A 17,548-nucleotide genomic window follows, 5' to 3' on the forward strand; every position below is an offset into this window, starting at 1 on the left:
TGATTCTCATCTCGTGTTATTTTTCTTGCATATAACTCCGCTTGATGGCTTTCTTCTACATATCTTAAGTGGATCTGTGAAAGCTTTCCCCTCTCAGCCCGCTATCTCCTGCCTTTGTTCTCTGCCGATTTCAGAGCCGTTTTGTTCGCGGGGCTCGCTGGCAGGAAGCAAATCATCTGAATTAAAACGGGTGACGATGCAGAGTGGGTCCCTCATTTGTCACTGAGGTCGTTTCCCTTATCTCTTAATGTGGAGATATCGCTGGGTCATGAGCGTGGGTTGCCTACTTTTGTTATGACCCCAGTCACGCTGCTTTCATCGCCGCCTGCCAGCAGTACAATGGAGCATCAAGCAGCTAATCATGCAGAAACTCCATTTGTTTCTGTGTTCGTAGAACTTAAGTGTGAGAGCGGTTCAACAAACAGTTGGTTCCGCTGTTGAGTACAGAAGAAGTACGAGGAGTGGAGGTAATTAGGGAAACAGATTGTTATTTTTGCAGCTAATCAACGAGCCCTCTTGTAATAACAGTTTTGTGAGGAGAACATCGGAAGCAGTTGAATGTTGAAGCTTAAGGCCCAGAGCACTGTGTCACTGAAGGAGTCAGAAAAAAGGAGACTTCTTGCACCTTTTCCAAATAATGTCATGAATTGAATGTCATCTCTAAAGGGCCAGTTCACCAAAACTATGAAAAAAAAACCCTTTCTCACTCACACCTACTGCTGCCAAGCAAATAGCTATTGTTTTAGTCCTTCTAGTCCAGAAGATATTTTTTATAGGGACTATTTATTCAATTCTGTGGATTTTCCCAAAAGCCGTCCATTCACCTCCATTATACTGACGAGGTGGCAGACATCAAGCAAAAATTATAGTATTTGTGTTACTGCGTACTGTAACATTACAGTCAGGAGAGAAATGTGGGTTTTCATTATTTGGGTGAATCAACCCTTTAACCCCTTATTATTGAGAGCAGATATGCCTAACATACACTGAGAAGTGCTATCTAGTATGTATGTAACCTGTGTAATCAGATTCCATCAGGTTAGGGAATCAAGCCTGATAAGGCCTTTAATTTATACAGTATGTGAGAATACTGTACTTTACTGTGCTGTGGATTTACTCCACATCAACAAGTTAAAAATGATTTAGTAGCCCAGGGAGGATTTCACGGACAGTGAAAGTACAGACAGTGAATGGGAGGCAGTGAAGCATGTGGCATCGCATCAAATGGGCTCAGAACTGTCCACGAATTGTGAATCATATCATAAATTGCAAAAGTTATATTAAAGCAGCTGTGCAAAGCCTGAAGTATGGATATTGTTACATGGCAGAAACTGCATATGGGTCCTAACTGAGTAGTAGAACAATGATTTGTTTGAGGTATTTTGATGAAAGCATACATTTATTTAAGTAGCTATAATCAGTATTCAGGTATATAGGTATGTGGTGAGTGAGGACATGTTTTGGTTTGGGTCTCTGAAGAAGCATGCTGGCACCAAACGTGCCAACTTTTCTATGACGACGCATTTCAGGAAGTTAGTCAACTGTTGTTGTTCACCTAGAGGTAGTTACATTACACAAAGCACGGGTACATTTTGGGTGGAAGAGGGGGGTCAGATAGACAGTCCCCCTCACCTGCAGTTGCCAAACTAAGCTACAGTGACCACATCCTGGCTCCAGCTCTGTGCTGAACGCATGAACACGAGATAAGCCTGTTGATCTTCACATCTCTCTTGGCGAGGAAGTGAATCAGTGTGTTGTGGTGGCTGGAATCCCCCCCCCCGGTGCAGTGGCCTGCTTAATCCAACCTAGAGTGTAGCCAGCTTCCCCAAACAAATCTTTCTCATCTTATCTTCCTTCATTCTCACCTTCGGTACTTTGACAAATGGTAGGCACTGTTACTGGTTCCAGAGTATAATATTAGCTTGATGTCTATTTTTTCCTCATATGCCAGGATGTATGTCCTTTGACTGCTGAAATGATTCCTTTTCTATTAGAAAAGCATTCAAATTGGATTTATTTCACATTTTCAACTTTGGGACCCACAGCAGGGCTGCCATGGCTGGCAGATGTGAGAGGTCGATTTCAAAAGAGAGTCTGGCATTTAGTTGCCAGGAGGGGCAACTCTTTCAGACTCTGTTTCCTGGGCCATGTCTGGTCCACAGCTCAGATCTCAACCCGACTGCTGCTTCTAGTGGACTCCTGCCAGAACGATCTTGCCTGATGCTGGCAGCGTTGAGCGTAATGAAGTACGGCAGCGAGAGAGGATGTCCCAGAATATGAAGGATATTAGTCATTGCTCAGTCTTGGTGTGAATAAGATCAGAGTTTATGAACTAATCTAACCTGTGTGAATTTTTGGCAGACTTTTTAAATCAAGCTGGATAAAAACAGGTGTGTTTTTACATAAAAGATTGCTTTTAGTGTTGCTTTAGGAATAGCGGCTTCCTGTACAAACAGCCAATCAGTGCATTGTTGTCTCTCTCAGGTGGAATTTATATGATATTGATATCTACAATATCACCTGGTGAGCCTCCTTGTTTTTCGTCACACTGTTTGATTGTCAGTCCGAGGATTGTCAAAGTTCTAACATGAGCACGGCTACATTCAAGTATCATCTCCAGTTCTTGCCTGCCTTTCTTCTCACACAGCCCCCCAGGATCTCATCTGTAAAGCAGATGGGAATATAATGGACTGTTGGGTTGAAAGGACTGTCCCTTACACTGAGTCAGAGCTGTCTCTGAAATATATGGTTTCACTGAAATAGAAACAGAGAAGCCGCATGCAGCATTGTCTTGTCTTTGTCTCACACTCTGCCAGAAATACAGTATTTTCCACTCACCTTTTGCCTTCACGAAACAGCAGAACTAGTGGCTTGTTTCTCTCAACAATTATTCCTTTTTGCCTAGAAATTCTAATCACCTGCATCGCCAGGCGTGCCCATCCAGCCTCCCACCGCCAGTCATCCCTTTTCATGTCCTGCAATCTATCAGCCGTCAACAGCAGCCTGTCCACAGCGGCGTCCTGGGCCCAGCTCCAGCCGCCTCCCGAGAAATGTCTGCTGCTGTTTTCTCCAAATTTGAGCTGAAAACTTTATTTCACTGTCTGATAAGCATGCAAGGCTCAAGGTCTTCTGACTCAGATCCTGGGGGCGCTGAATGAGAAGAACGGCAGACAAGATATGGAGATGATACTTACAAGTGGCTGTGGTCAACTTAATCAACAATCCTTCAACTGACCTTCAAGAAGTGTGACTAAGGCAAGGCTGTTGCTCACCAGGTCATATTGTAGATAGACAGAAATTCAACCTGAGACAACAACGCGCTGATTGGCTGGATGTTTCCAGCAACGCTAAAAGCAGTGTTTTATGTAAAAACACACCTGTTTTTCCAGCCAGATTTAGAAAATGGCCCTTCTGCCAAATTGAAATTGTTAAAGTGGACATGATCTCTGGCTGGAAATGTTTTCTTCTCTGAGGAAACAGCAAATTATTACTTAGTGAGTGAAATACACATTGTGTGGACATACAGAAACAATTGAGCTCAGCGGCATTGTTTCTTCTCCTAGCCTACTGGAATAAAGACAAACAAGTATAGTTTATACTGCTAGGAGTTCTGCACGGCATAAAACTCACACCTGAACTTGATCTAACCTGGTTAAACTAGACTCGGCGGTGACCTCACCTCTTCAGCATCGTCTCTATCATCATCAGCAGTGTGTGCTGCCACCTGAAATACTCAGTTACCAATTTGAATCAACATTTTTTTGAAGTTTTAAGCTTTAAGCTTTTACAGCTTAGCTCTGAGTAAACACATCTTACTTCACTTTTAGCAGCCTGCTGTCAATACATGAAAGCCACTGGGAAATCTCCCGGCTGGTGCTCAGCGTTGCCAGTGTTGCCAGATTGGACTGGGAAAAAGTAGCCCAATCAGAGCCTGGAACCCACCCAATCATCATTAAAGTAACCCAATTTTTGATTTTCATTTAGGAAAGGTTTTTTTTTTTTTTGAGCCTCAGCAAGACTTTTATCATAGAGCTACGAGAGAGTAATGATTGGAATAGGACACAAGTTTCAACTGAGTTGTAATAAACTAATATGACATTTGGTTTTGATGGTCATCATCAGTCTGTGCGTGTTGAGCTGAGCTATTGAAGTCAGTGCCCTGTCAAGCTCAATCATACTACTCAAATGAGAAGAGGGGCAGATTTATTGGGATGGAGCCCAACTTAACGTTGGTGGAAACTGCCCAAATGGTACAAAATAAATAAAAAGCAGCCTAATTGGGTGGAAAACCGCCAAATCAGGCAACAGTGCTGGCACTGCCAGAATCCATGACAGAGGCTGAGATGAAAGACTACACAGGGAAGGGGGGGGGGGGGACTCGGATTTCCAGTCTATTAGCCAACCACTGTGTTTAAAACACATGTGTTCCTATTAAGATCTGGGTGTAGCACAACAAATATCACATGTGATGAACAGTCAAGACTCTGGGCCCTGCTGAAGCCTGTAGGCCGGGGCCAGTCAGGACAGAACACAAAGTGAAAGTGATAATATACAGCATAGCCTGTGCAGTGAGACAAGCGTTACAGCCACAGAGCAAAGGACAGAAGTAGAAGGTACGGATGATACAAGTAGCTCAAATGTGTGTTTTTCACACATCTCACAAGAAGTGAAGAGATTCCTTGCATCTCCAGAGCTCCTTCCAATGGTGTCATGTTGAACTGAAAAGGTCAAACACTTTGAAATGGTTCCTCATCCTTTACAAGAACTCTGTATTTCGGTGAGATGTAATATGTCTCTCAATATTGAAGAATATTCCTGCCAACCTGCTCATTGTATGCAGTGTATAATTCTGGCAGCTTGCTCACATTGTTGTGGAAAAGGAGTAAGTCAGTTCCACTCTGCCTGGTTTTCTTGTTTCGCAAACATATTGATGAATGACCGTCACTGTGCGTTTCAAGGCGAGAAAAGCTTGTGACTGTGCCAGAGCAGTGGGAGCTGAGGCAGTTAGCATCCTGGCATTGTTCTAAGCCATTACCCACTCTGGCCCGCTCCTATCATTACATCGTAAAAACGACACTCCTTGAATGCCTTGAGTGCCTCATCAGTCCATTCATACTGGCAGTGCAAATAAACACGTCGAAGCAGAAAGCACTTAGAGCAGGAAAGATAGAATCCCCTCATGTTTTACGTCTGTGAGAGTTCCACAGGAGCCCCCCCCCCCCCAAAAAAAAGAATAAAATAAAGTGGAGATACGGTGTTGCTTTTTCTCAGTTCAGCTGGTTTGTTTGCAATTCAACTTCTCCTTATACCATAACCTCTCAACTCTTCCTCCCCTTCCTTTTGGCCAAATGGGGCTTTAACATCCTGTTAATATATTCAGATTTTTTTTTAATTTAGCTACCAATTAAAACAAACAGTTGTTAATTTCCCCCAGAATGTATTTCCTGAAGCGTGCATTTTCACCTCTAACTAACTGCAATAGGATTGTCAAGCAGGGTTTGCAGCTCTTTAAAGCTCCCACTTTGCCTATATTAACGATGAATCAAATGACAGCGTGTAAAGTGAAAGGTGTTACTCATTGTGGTTCCCTCAGCATTTCTGATTGTGGCTCCGTCTCATCTCTCTCAAAAAGCTCAGATGAACTCACTGTACACTACCAGCCCAGCACCACCCAGCACACAGACACTGTTAGCAACTAGCTGCTGAACATGGTGAAGCATTGAGCAGCTAAAGGAGCTGGTGGAGACCAAAAACAGAGCTGAAAGGAGAGTTAATATTGGACTGACATTTAGCAGAGACACATGCAACATTTTTATAGCCAATATGTTAGCAAAATTTAGCTTGTTTTAACTCACTAAAGGTGCTAAATATTGCTCAGTGCGGCTGTAAGGCCTGTCCAGTCCTCATATATAATGTCCGGAGAAGTCCACCATATGTATTCTTTCTTTTCTATTACAAGAATTAATTTGAATGATTTGTTAAATTCTGATTTTAAGGACAGTTTTTTTTTTCTATTAACGCCTGTCTATCATTGTGGTCAACACTAATCGGCTGATACTCCTGGAGAGCCCAATATCAGCGTGATAAATCTGCAAATTAATGTATCGTCACTTCATTAACACCAAAAGCATCCATACTACGAGTCGTTAGTGGCTGCAGACATTAACTACATTACACGCTGCTGTTGGTGTCTGGATGTTGTCGTACATTCTCAGGCGGCACAGATGTGTCTGACATGTGTCTCAGTGTGGTGCGAGACAGGTCTGTTTGGCCAGACAGAGTAATGACGAGTGAGCAGTGTGAGGTCGGGCTGAGCAGTGTGAGGTCGGGCTAATCAGTGCAGACAAACCCCATGGGACAAACCCCACGGGTGTCGCTTATATTTGGTCTATCTGCTACATAACAGGGGGCGGTGGTGCCATCCCAGCAACCATGTTGACTCTTTCAACAATAGCTATTTACAAAAGTGAGGTTTCTGAGCTCTAAATATATGTGCTTGTTTCTATTGTTTCTCTGGTAATTAGTAGGCTGTCCTGTGTTAAGCAGCGTCTGACCCTCCAGTTGAACCTCATGTTTGGCCTTTGGCAAGCACTCCTGGAACATACTTCACATAACAGTGGGAAATTACACGGCTTCCAACTTTCCCATTTAGTGTCACGTGCTTTTGTGACTTCAAATCCAGTCCCACGCTTTCTAAAGCCTCTGCACAAAATCAAAGCAGTGGAGACGTTGTGTGAGGAATCTTTTGCTGTTGTATTTATCCATCTGTCCTCAGAGCTGCTGTAATAATGAAAGGAAAACAAACTTCAAACCATGCCACATTCCTTGTTGGCATTAGAAACAGATCCTACAGATTACATTGAGACTCATTAATAAAACATGGATACGTCAGTTTCAGACAGTGTTTGAGATGAAAGTCTTTTCAAAGTAGGCTCTCAACAAGGACATAGATTCTACAGTAATAATGTTTTACATCGTCGCCAAACACAAATGTGTTGGGGGGTAAAAGAAGAAGTTGCTTTAACTTTCAGGCGTCTTCCTTTCTCAAGTTGACACTATTTTCTGAAGACGGTGCTTATAAATTATGCAGAGTAAGCTGCAGACAGCCTTTGCTTTAAATGATTGTTTACTGAGCTTTAAAGGATCCGGGACTGGGATGAAACTGAATGCAGCAAAGGAAAATAAAAGGGGTTTCAAAGTGAAGCTCAAAGCAGGGCTATTTAAGGCATCCCTGCCTATATGCTCCTTTTCTATCTGAATGTACACTGCGCTGTATGGGATTAACATAGTTTAGACCAATTGTACTTCAGTGTGAATGCACTCGATACAGTACATCAAGGAAATAATGCATGCAGAAAACTGCTGAATCTGATCACAGCACTTTATTTTGACACCCTGTGGAGCAAATTCTCTGTTGCTGTTTTTAATTACAAGAAACAAGCTTCATGTTACAACTGGAATTCTCACAATGAAATGCAATGAACTCTGTGTGTGTGTGTGTGTGTGTGTGTGTGTGTGTGTGTGTGTGTGTGTGTGTTCATGACTGAATGGTTTTATGCATCAGGATGACAGTTATTGAAATTTCTGTTAACATAAACTAGGTTCATGTCCTCTGAGTTATACAACAAAGCTTCATTTCACGGCACCTTGAATGTGAGGAATATGCAAATGTCCTGTACTGTATGAGGCAACAAAGGTTCATTGAATTGAAAAACAAAAGCTCTTTGTCAGAGGCTTTTCTTCAAAGGGCACGGAGAGAAGTTTGTTTGCGTGTGTGCTTGTGCGTCCCTGCTAATGTGTGGATAAAAGCAGCAGGGAGGGACAGCTCTGGGTCTGACGCGTGTGCGATGGGGAGGCTGACAAGCTCTCTGCGCTACACGGCGGCGAGCAGCACTAGCAGCTTGCCTCACGGTGTGTTCAGCCACCGGCTGAGCTCCACGCGGAGCAGCTGGGCTCGCTGCTACACATCCGGCAGTGGGGGGGGAATTCAGTCTCTGTGGGATTCTCAGTGCATCTGCGAAGAATGTCAGTGATTGCTATGATGGCTGCCACGTCAGCAGCCTCATGACGCAGGCGAGGTTTGCTGCAAATCAGCTAATTGGAAGCAAAAAAGTGAAACTGATTTTTTTTTTTTTTTTTTTTGCATCAACACAAACGTGAGGTTTAGAAATATGGAATGCATTCATTCAATTACGGGGATTTAATGGGTTCCTGGTTTAACACATGTTTTATGCTCATTTCCTTCAGTTGATGATATTGAAATGATGCCATTTTTCCTCTAAGTGGAGGGGAAAATGGATTTTGAAGAGAAGCCATTCATTTTATTTTGGTATTCTTTCACTGGCCAGTTAATGGTGACAACTGACTTAATTAACAGAGTCATTCATAAAGCCATCTAATGTCAGCTTCATTAACCAACATTACTTTCATAGTGTTGCATCAGCTTTGTGTCAGTGAATGGAGTAATGGCTCTGCTCCACATTGAACCTCATGTTTCAACTCATCCAATGGAAAGAGGAAACGTCTGTCTCTTGAAGTATTTTCTCCCCGTTGTAAATTCCCATTTCAAAGTTTTCTGTCTTCGATGACATGATCAGTGTTCCTCAACATAGTAATTCATCAGTACTGTACTTTTCTAGTTATGGCCCTCAGTTTTGCTTTTTCACCTTTTTTTCCCCCATCAGTTTCATATGGCTGGTGGTCCTAACGACAAATCCAAGGCTGCTAAAGGTTTTATTTGGCGTCTGAACAGTATAGACGTTTGTTTCCGCTGCTGTTAGTTCCATACATATTTTTATGTGAAGGAAAATTTTAAAAGCCTTTTTTTTCAGTTGCTCTATGGGTGACAGCGTGGGTTGGCGGTCCACCACTAGTCTGCACTGAAATATCTCAACAACTATTGTATGAATAGTAAATAAATTTGGTGCAGTCACTCAGTGTCTCCAGGGGAATGATTCTGTTGCCATCTTCAGGTCAACATTTTGGATTTGTGACCCAGTCCCTGCAAAAATAATGACATTCCCATCAGCCGCAGCAGTACTGTGTATTTAGCAAGTGTTAGCATGCTAGGATGCTAATGATGCATATGACTACTGAACAAATGACTGAATGATGATGATTATGACCAGGATAAACATTACACCTGCTAAACGTCGGCATGTTTACGACCTCACAGAGCTGCTAGTGTGGCTGTCAAATATTAACGTAGAACTAAATTCTTTTTATTGCAGTTGTTCATCTTTTGTACTGATAATAAAAACTGGAGATTTTTATGTCCATCTGATGGTGTGTTCAGACCAAACACAAAGTAACGGGATTAAGCATATATGTTTAAACCACGTTTATTCGCCCCAAACAGCTACAAACCTGCACATTAGCCTTGAGCTATCACTCATCGGCAGGCACCAACTGTAAGAGTGTGTGTGTGTATGAGTAGGTGTACGCGTGTGTGTGTGTGTTCAGCTTCTGACTGAACTCAGCACTCACCAGAGACACCAGTTCTTTTCTGATAGTCCACTATTTATTCCAAAAAGTTTCAAAAATAAAGTTTTTCCCGTTTAAAAATTTTCCCATATATCTCCCGTCTTGAACCTTTCAGTTGGCATGACCGCCTATTTGATGTGCCACGTCCCCCTCCGGTACAGCAGGTGGCAGTATGTAGAACATTTGCTGTTACATCTATTGACAAGAAGTCATTCACTCAAATGGCACCCTGTAATAAAACAAGAGGAAGAGCAGCAAAAAAGATGAACGTGAGAGGGATGGCATACCTGCCAAAAAGACTGAAAGTTGAAACAAGTGTCTCTCCAAATGAGAGGAGGTTTACCTGTACTTAATGATGTGTGTATATACCTCAAGTAATACATAAGAAAATAAGAATTTCTATGCACCTTAGTGTTTTCATTGACATAATGCAGGGATGTTCACAGCGTCTCACCTGCAGCCAGGTATCTGACTGACCACCTGACTGTTGTAGGAACTAGTTAACGCTTGTTGCTCTGGTTTTTTTTAATGCAACTGGTTGCCTGGTGGTGACTTCAGGAGTCCCTGTGTGTCCCCTGGTCTGAGTGTAAGCTGTATGTGGACAGTGGTGAGGGTGGTGGCATGGAAAATTTCCTTTATTTTGAAATCCCTCTGTTGACAGGTATGCTCTGAGCTCTGCTCCTGCTGGTAAATGGCTCCAGATCAGAGCAGAATCGAGTGTTACTCAGTGTGTTTATTCCTCCAGAGGCTCTGGCTCTGCCCCAGGCTCCCCTCCTCCAGAGCTCCCCGGGGCAGCAGCTGTCTGTCGGCGACAGAAGCTCTGTCCCCCCGCTCTGCCCAGTCCTCCCCAAACTGCACTCTGCACAACCCTGCAATAAGCACAATATTATACAGTTTGAATATTTTCAAATATACTTTATTTGCACAAATATAGGAGTAACAGATATTTTGCATTGCATCATTAATGTGAGGAATGTGCTCTGCGTTTGGTCTGCACGCACCATCAGACCTGGACGTGCTCCAGCTGCCTGCTACCATACGGGACATCCTTCCACCTTGCTGCTCCGTTGTGGCCCGTGGCTCTGTGGACTGCCGTTCTACTTGTGAAAACTATTTATAGAATAAACTGTAACTTTCTCCAGACCTGAGTAAAACATTTCCAATCATAAAATGGGCTACTGTATTCTGGTAACGTGACTGCACCTCTTTAGTCAGCTGTAGAAATCTTAAAGGCGCCTTTGAGACCCGGAGCAGTCTACCATATGTTTCTGTCTGACTGCATACTGCCTTCGCTGCACTCTTCGGGCTTTTGTCTGATTCATACAGTGTAGCTGTGCAGGCGCAGGATTTACTGCAGAACTGTTTTTATTCCATCCGTCTTGTGTGTGCTGATGTATGCATACCTCCATGTCTCTGGGCTGCAGGTCCAAGTGGCTCTGCTGAAGACCTTCTGCAGAGCTGCTGTGCTGCTGGCCAGAAATGGGCCACAGAAAACCACCACTGCACTCACATGCCAGTGCTGAATCCTGACGAGCACTCCATATGCAGGTGAGCGACCTGGCCTTTGGTATCAGATTGTCACATTTTTGCTGCTTTGGAGGGAGAAATGTATGCAACATTTATTGTAACATTTTGGTTGGATGAAATATCAGTGGGTGGAGCCAAACAACCACAGCTCCAGGTGTTGCTACAAGTGCTAGGTCTATTTACTTTTTTACTGACAGCTTGAAATTATGGGGAGTGCTCATGGGGAGCACCACTCAACACGGAGCGAGCTTTCTCAGATTAGTTTTGTCTTGAGATGTCACATTTTTATCAGAAAACCTATGTTACAGTTTGGAGGTTTACAGTTTGAAAGATGTGGGAGTTAGGCAGCTAATGTCTGATAAAAGTCACTAAAGTTATGTGTGAAACATTATTAGAAGCGATATCTCAGTGTCTGCGCCTTCGATTTTGACCATTCCTTTTTTAATCTACCTCTCACAAGGCCCCTCACTTTATGAAGGTGTAGTGTTAAATTACTGCAAAACCCCTTTCAAGTTGTAATGCCTGAAATTTTCATTTTGTTACTCTACGCTTTCAGAAATACAGCAATGTATGTACATTCTCTCTCTGTCTCGTTCTCTCTGAATGCACTGATAATGATGTGGACGACAAAAGCCTCTGTTTGCACACATTTCACATTTTGACAGCTGTTGCAGTGTTGTAATACTACACAATTACATAAAATATTAAACCAATTAGCCAAATGAGAGCAATAAAGATGAAGGATGAAATGTTATTAAAGATTTGTCAGTACAGATTTGATTTGAGTTTGATTAAAGTGCGCAATAACTTAACTTGACTAACCTTTGTTCTTAGATCTTTTTAATCACTTCAATCACCACCGAGAGTCTCTCCTCTGCCAGTTCATGTTTACCAGTTGCTCTCAGGTTCTCTGGCTGTGCTTTTAGAGTTTAAATCTACCATCCTGGTGTGCTCATGGGACTAAAAAACTGTCCGATTTTGTGTGCATCACTTGTCTCTCAACATGATTTTCAGTCAGCGTGCTGTGTAGATATGTGTACGTATGAGCATGTGTTTGTATCAGTGTTGCAGAGAAGCAGTGCTGCCTCAGCTCTCTAAAGGAGAGCCGGTGTGAGTCAGGCATGGCTTCAGCCAGAGGAGGGGACACCTGTGAAGTGGATGACGAGCAGTGCACAGATGACTCCTACCAGGTAGGTCACTGTCTCACCACTCCTGGTGATCCAAACCTAAAGGCATCCACCATAGCTGTTCTGTATTAGATAGCATGCAGCGGAAAGGGTGAAGATGGTTGAGTCATGAATGAAAGACATGATGTCATGGGTGGATAGTGCACTCATTAGCCACTGAGTTCTCCATAAAACAAACACTGAATTGATTAAAGGAAGTTACATCTTCCTCTGTTGTTGTGAGTCACGTAGGACATGACTCACCGTTTCAAAAATGGTTCAAGGCGACAAAACTGGGCAGTGTAAAAAGTTCAAACCATAGGCAGCAGCCAAACACCGTGAATCCTTTGGAACTGCACAATAACATGGTGAATACGTAGTTTGACAGAGTGAGATTTCAATTTCAGATACCTATGCCGGCAGAGAGGCTTTTGTAAAGGTCAGACGGTTTATTTGTGTTTTTTGGCAAATAGGTCGAAATATATTAGCGAAGAACTGCCAAAGTCTCCCATTTCTGTTTGTATCCCTCAGACCTGTGAACACTTCCATATGGAAATGGGAATCATGCCTTTGCTCAGAGTCAGCTCAAATAGCATTGCCTGCTTCTCCAAGAGGAAACCCGGGGGTTTGGCCCTCGAGCCAAGTGTTCATGTGTCGAGGCAGCTGAGCCAAACCGCTGTGCCAGGTCATTGTTTTAGAGGAAAGTAAAAAAAAGTGAAAGTCTGGTTTTCTTTGCAGGACATGTGGTTCAGCTTGAGGCAGCAGCTGAAATCTTTTGCGGTGTGTTCACAGGGATGAGCTGGCCTGCTTGCCTGCTAAGCTGTTCTATCTCCCCCTCCTCTGCTGTTTACTAAACAGGGCTAAAAGTGGAGGGCCATAAAGAGAGGTGGTGATTAGAGATGTGAAGGGCACCCCAGTGACACACTCCTAATAGGCTCTGCTGTTTTGTCTGGATGGGCAGGTGTGCTGCAGCTGCTGTGCCCTCGGCTTACGGGTGCGCAGCGAAGGACGGGGTTGCAATGCCCACCAGTACCTGGGCTACCCGTGCGGTCACGTCTTCCTCACCTGCTGCGAGGAGGAGGGAGGTCTGAGCCAGATCCTTGTGAAAAGAAAGCAGATGCCCAGATCAACTTCTATGCCTACAAAAGGTACCTGTTACCCACTGAATGAGTTTCACTGGTATGGAGCTTTCATCATGAAAAACACATTCACCATGCACATTGGTTGAGTCAGGATTCACTGTATGTGTTAAAACACTTTCAAACATTACTCAAAGCCAGACCTGCTCTGGTGAAAGGGGCAAGAGAAGAGGAAGCTAATAACCCTAGCATATTTGCTATCACAAATATTTAACTCACGGTCCATTCAGTCTGCATTCCGGTAGGCTTTCGGTCATGTCAAAAGATCTTCATAACAAGATGGAGATTGCCCAGTTATAGAAATGGATGAAAAGGTTCAACATTGTCATCTGTTGATGAAGATCATGCAATAAGATCTTCCACACTCTCACAGAACATAATACTCTTGTGGGATTTTAATATTCATATGGACAATAACAATAATAACCTCACCAAAGACTTCACATCCTGTTTAGACAGTTTTGGACTTCAGCAGTATATTAACTATCCCACCCATATCAAAGGACACATTTTAGATTTAATGTGCTGCTCAGGTGTTACACTTGTTGACTACAAGGCAGATTCCCTCCCTGTCTCGGACCATATGCTGTTGTTTTTAAAGTTTCAGTCTTTCACTCTCCAAATCCAACCCTCCACGTAGTATAACTTTCCATAAAAATAAGGACATCAACTTGGACCATTTATCTGCTAGTATCAGCAGCCTCCCCAGTGCTGACAGTGCTCTCCCACTACAACAACTGCCAAAGACATATCCATAACCTTCTAAATAATCTTCCTCCACTCAAAACCAGATCTGTCTCTTTTACTATCACTGCACCTTGGTTCATTCCCACTCTCAGTTAAAAGCAAAAGGAAGTCAACTTGAAAGACTCTACAGGAAAACTGGTCTGTGTACAAAGACATGCAGTCAAACCATATTCTCCACTACAAAGACTGCTTTTCTAAAGTCAAATCCCACTGCTACTCTGCTTTAATCAGTTCAAATGAAGGAAACTCTAAGGCCCTCTTCTCCCTCCTTACAAATAATACAAAACCTCCTTGGAGATTAATAAAGTATCTATCTATCTATCAAAACCATTGGACTCACCTCCTCCTCGCCTGTACTCCTCTGAGTACCCTCCTCCTTCTGTAGCACTATGATATCATTCTTTTCTTCAAAAATCGAACATATCCACCAACAACTTATACCCACTTCTGCTGTCCCAGTTTCATTTACCCCTACCCACTCACTTTCAACATTCACCCCACCCTCAGTCAATGGAATATCCAAACTCAAAAATCAGAAAAAACAGTTGCAGCTCAACTCCATTCCCATCTATCTTGCAATAATTTATATGCACAATTCAGTCTGGTTTCCGTCCCCCCCATAGCACTGAAACAGCACTTCTCAAAATCACTGATGCCCTCCTCCTTGCTGCTGACTCTGGTTCACTATCCATTCTCCTCCTGCTCGACCTGAGTGCAGCCTTCGTTGCTATTTCACACACCATTCTTCTGAATAGACTTTCCTCCACTGGTATGACCAACACACCCCTCAACTGGTTTCATTCATACCTTTCAGGCCGCATTCAGTTCATTCAATTAAAATTATTTATCCACAGGTGTGCCCCAGGGCTCTGTCCTGGGGCCCTTGCTGTTCATCATTTACCTCCACACATTTTTTGTAAACATCAAGTTCACTTTCACTGCTACTTTTGCTATTCCTATTTGTTTCTCAATTCTGTGTTTGTTTTCATGATGTAAGGTGACCTTGAGTGTCCAGAAAGGCGTCCATAAGTAAAATGCATTATTATTATTGTTATTATTAATTGTTCACAGTATGTTTTATGCTAATTATTATGTTGTTTTCAAAGTAAAAATGAATCAGCAGCTGGAGAAGTGAGAAAACACTGCTGTCAAATTGGACAGTTTCCAGCTGCTTTTCCAGCCTATAGAGGAAAAACATTTACTGGATTCCAGTTTACTAAATTAATTTAACAGCCTGATTCATACAACGTACTTGCTTCAATTGTGCTCTGTATGATAGGATAGTAATATGCCATACATCTGTGATAATCAGAACCTTCATTTTCATTAAATTGTTTCATATAGAAATTTTATATTGATGTCCACTACAAACTCATTCACAAATGAATAAATTAAATTAAAATGTCAAACTGTCTTCACAATTATATGCATACATCGAAAGCGGAGCGGCAGGAATATGAGACATGAATTTCCTTAATTGATATGTCAGGCTTAATTAAATTGTCAGGACCTAACATCTGTTCATGCAGATGTTAAGAATGCTCATGTCAAATTTGTTACAAAAAGCTTTGTGTTGCTTCATGATGTTTACAAGAATTAAATACCAGTGAGGTTCTATTCTTGTATCTGGAATAATTTAGCCAATCTCTCTGAATTTGTAAACGTTATCAAGCCCTCAACAATCATTCTTTTAACAGAGTAAACATCCATCATACACGATGTGTGCATGCATCATTGTTGCCATCATGCACTGAGGTCTCGGCATTACTGGACAGCAAATAAAAACTGCAGAACTTCGATCTTGTGATGCCATCGTTGCTGATGTCAGCATGTTTGGAACAAGACGTACAGAAATCTGACCTGTGTATTGTATTGTGCTGTTATTGCTGGTGATTGATTCTGCACAGTGCTGGCTCATCTGAAATGGGTAATGATGCCATGCATTGATGGACGTCAACACAATCAATTAGCACTGATTGGAATGCTGCGATCAATCAAAGAGAAAGAGAAATCGAAATTTCCTAAAGAAATGATAAAAGAGTTAATACTTTGTTTTCCAGGATCTTTGTCAAGCAGACTTTTGGCAATTGGCACTTAAGTTTTTGCATCTGTGGATCATTTCTCCAGTTAATGAATTGCATAGTGGGACAGTAGATATTTTGAGTGGACTTAATCTTGTCAGTATTTCAGTGTGAATGCACCACAAATCCAAACCCTCCTTTAAAATGAATGTGTAGTCTGGACTGGGACACAACACAGGACTCTTTAAACTCGATGTACTATTGTACTGCTGCTCAGGAAAACTAGCCAGTATGTGTTTGTCACACACAGCAGTTAGTTAGCTAAGACACAAAACATTTGGTTAATTCTGCCTCCCCAACAGCTCCGCCTACAAAACATGTTTACAGTGACTGCCTTCAACTAACTTTGCGCTGTACTGGAGTACGTCATTGTTCTGGGTTGGGTCATCGCTATTTTGTCCTCACTGAAGTTTATGTCAGAGGTAGAGTATGGGCCCAGTTTGATCTTGCAGAAGACAGATGCTCTAGGTTGATTGGTCAGGAGTCACGTTACCATTCAGAGTAATGGGCGAAGATGTATGCAAGCTGTGATGAATCAGGAACAGATGGCAGCTCAGGCTGTTGTCTCTTTACTAGTGCCAGCAAAGTTTTCCTCCGTCTCTGATCCATCAACTACCTAATGCCAGTGACATTTACATCAATGAGTTTTCAAGCATCTGAGGTTCAGGGTAAACATGCCTCGATGCAAAAGCTGTCCAGCACCCATTTGTGTCTACTTACCTCGACAGAAACGTGGTTGAAGCAGTTTGTTTGTGAACTCTTCTGCTTCTGTTCAGTGCACTGGCCTCTGGAGATGACCTATATACAGTGTCTTGTTTGCAGCTGTACGCTCCATGGGAAGGGTTTTTCATCAATGACATCAGAGGTGTGATGGAACTTAAAAAGATTACAGTATGACACTGTATTTGTCTGTGTGTGAGTCTGTTTGTACTTTCCTGTGCAATTAGAGCATTAAATCCCTTTTATAAAAGCATAGGACAGGTCCTGACTCAAGAACTAAGACCTTTTCCCGAAATCATTGATTTAGGCTTTGGTAAACCTTTGTTCAGCTTTTTAGTTCATATATTGGGACCAGACACACAGCATGGAATTGCAATTTGTTATTAGTCAGCCTTCGTGGTTGTCCTTTAATGGGAATAGTTGTATCCAAGTATGATGATGAGGTAAGGTCTCCTCACTGCCTCACTTAGCCTGTTATTTCATTCACAACATCAGAGGAATTCCTCCTAATCCCGCCCTTTAATAGGCTCTGTTCTAACCATCGACTGCAGCTCATTTCCTTCAGCTTTAAAGAGGAAATTTGAATGATGTCATTCTGAAGTGGGAATCAATTAACCTGCTGAAAGCTGTGAAAGGTTTAGGAGCTGCACAAACTGTTCAAGCTCTCAGTCAGTGTGTGTATAAC

The 17,548-nt window shown here is 42.5% G+C and overlaps 1 protein-coding gene across 4 annotated transcripts in view; it reads left to right on the forward strand.

The window, feature by feature from the left end:
* Nucleotides 1–17,548, forward strand: part of fbln2 (fibulin 2) — a 65,527-nt gene that overhangs the window by 17,373 nt on the left and 30,606 nt on the right. For all 4 annotated transcript variants that reach the window (XM_041960236.1, XM_041960263.1, XM_041960254.1 and 1 more), the window contains exons 3-5: nt 10,908–11,031; nt 12,074–12,200; nt 13,138–13,324. In XM_041960236.1, the coding sequence (XP_041816170.1) occupies nt 10,908–11,031; nt 12,074–12,200; nt 13,138–13,324 (438 nt within the window). The remainder of the gene's footprint in view (nt 1–10,907; nt 11,032–12,073; nt 12,201–13,137; nt 13,325–17,548) is intronic.

The sequence above is a fragment of the Chelmon rostratus genome, chromosome 2 (assembly GCF_017976325.1).
Source record: "Chelmon rostratus isolate fCheRos1 chromosome 2, fCheRos1.pri, whole genome shotgun sequence".
NCBI lineage: Eukaryota > Metazoa > Chordata > Actinopteri > Chaetodontiformes > Chaetodontidae > Chelmon > Chelmon rostratus.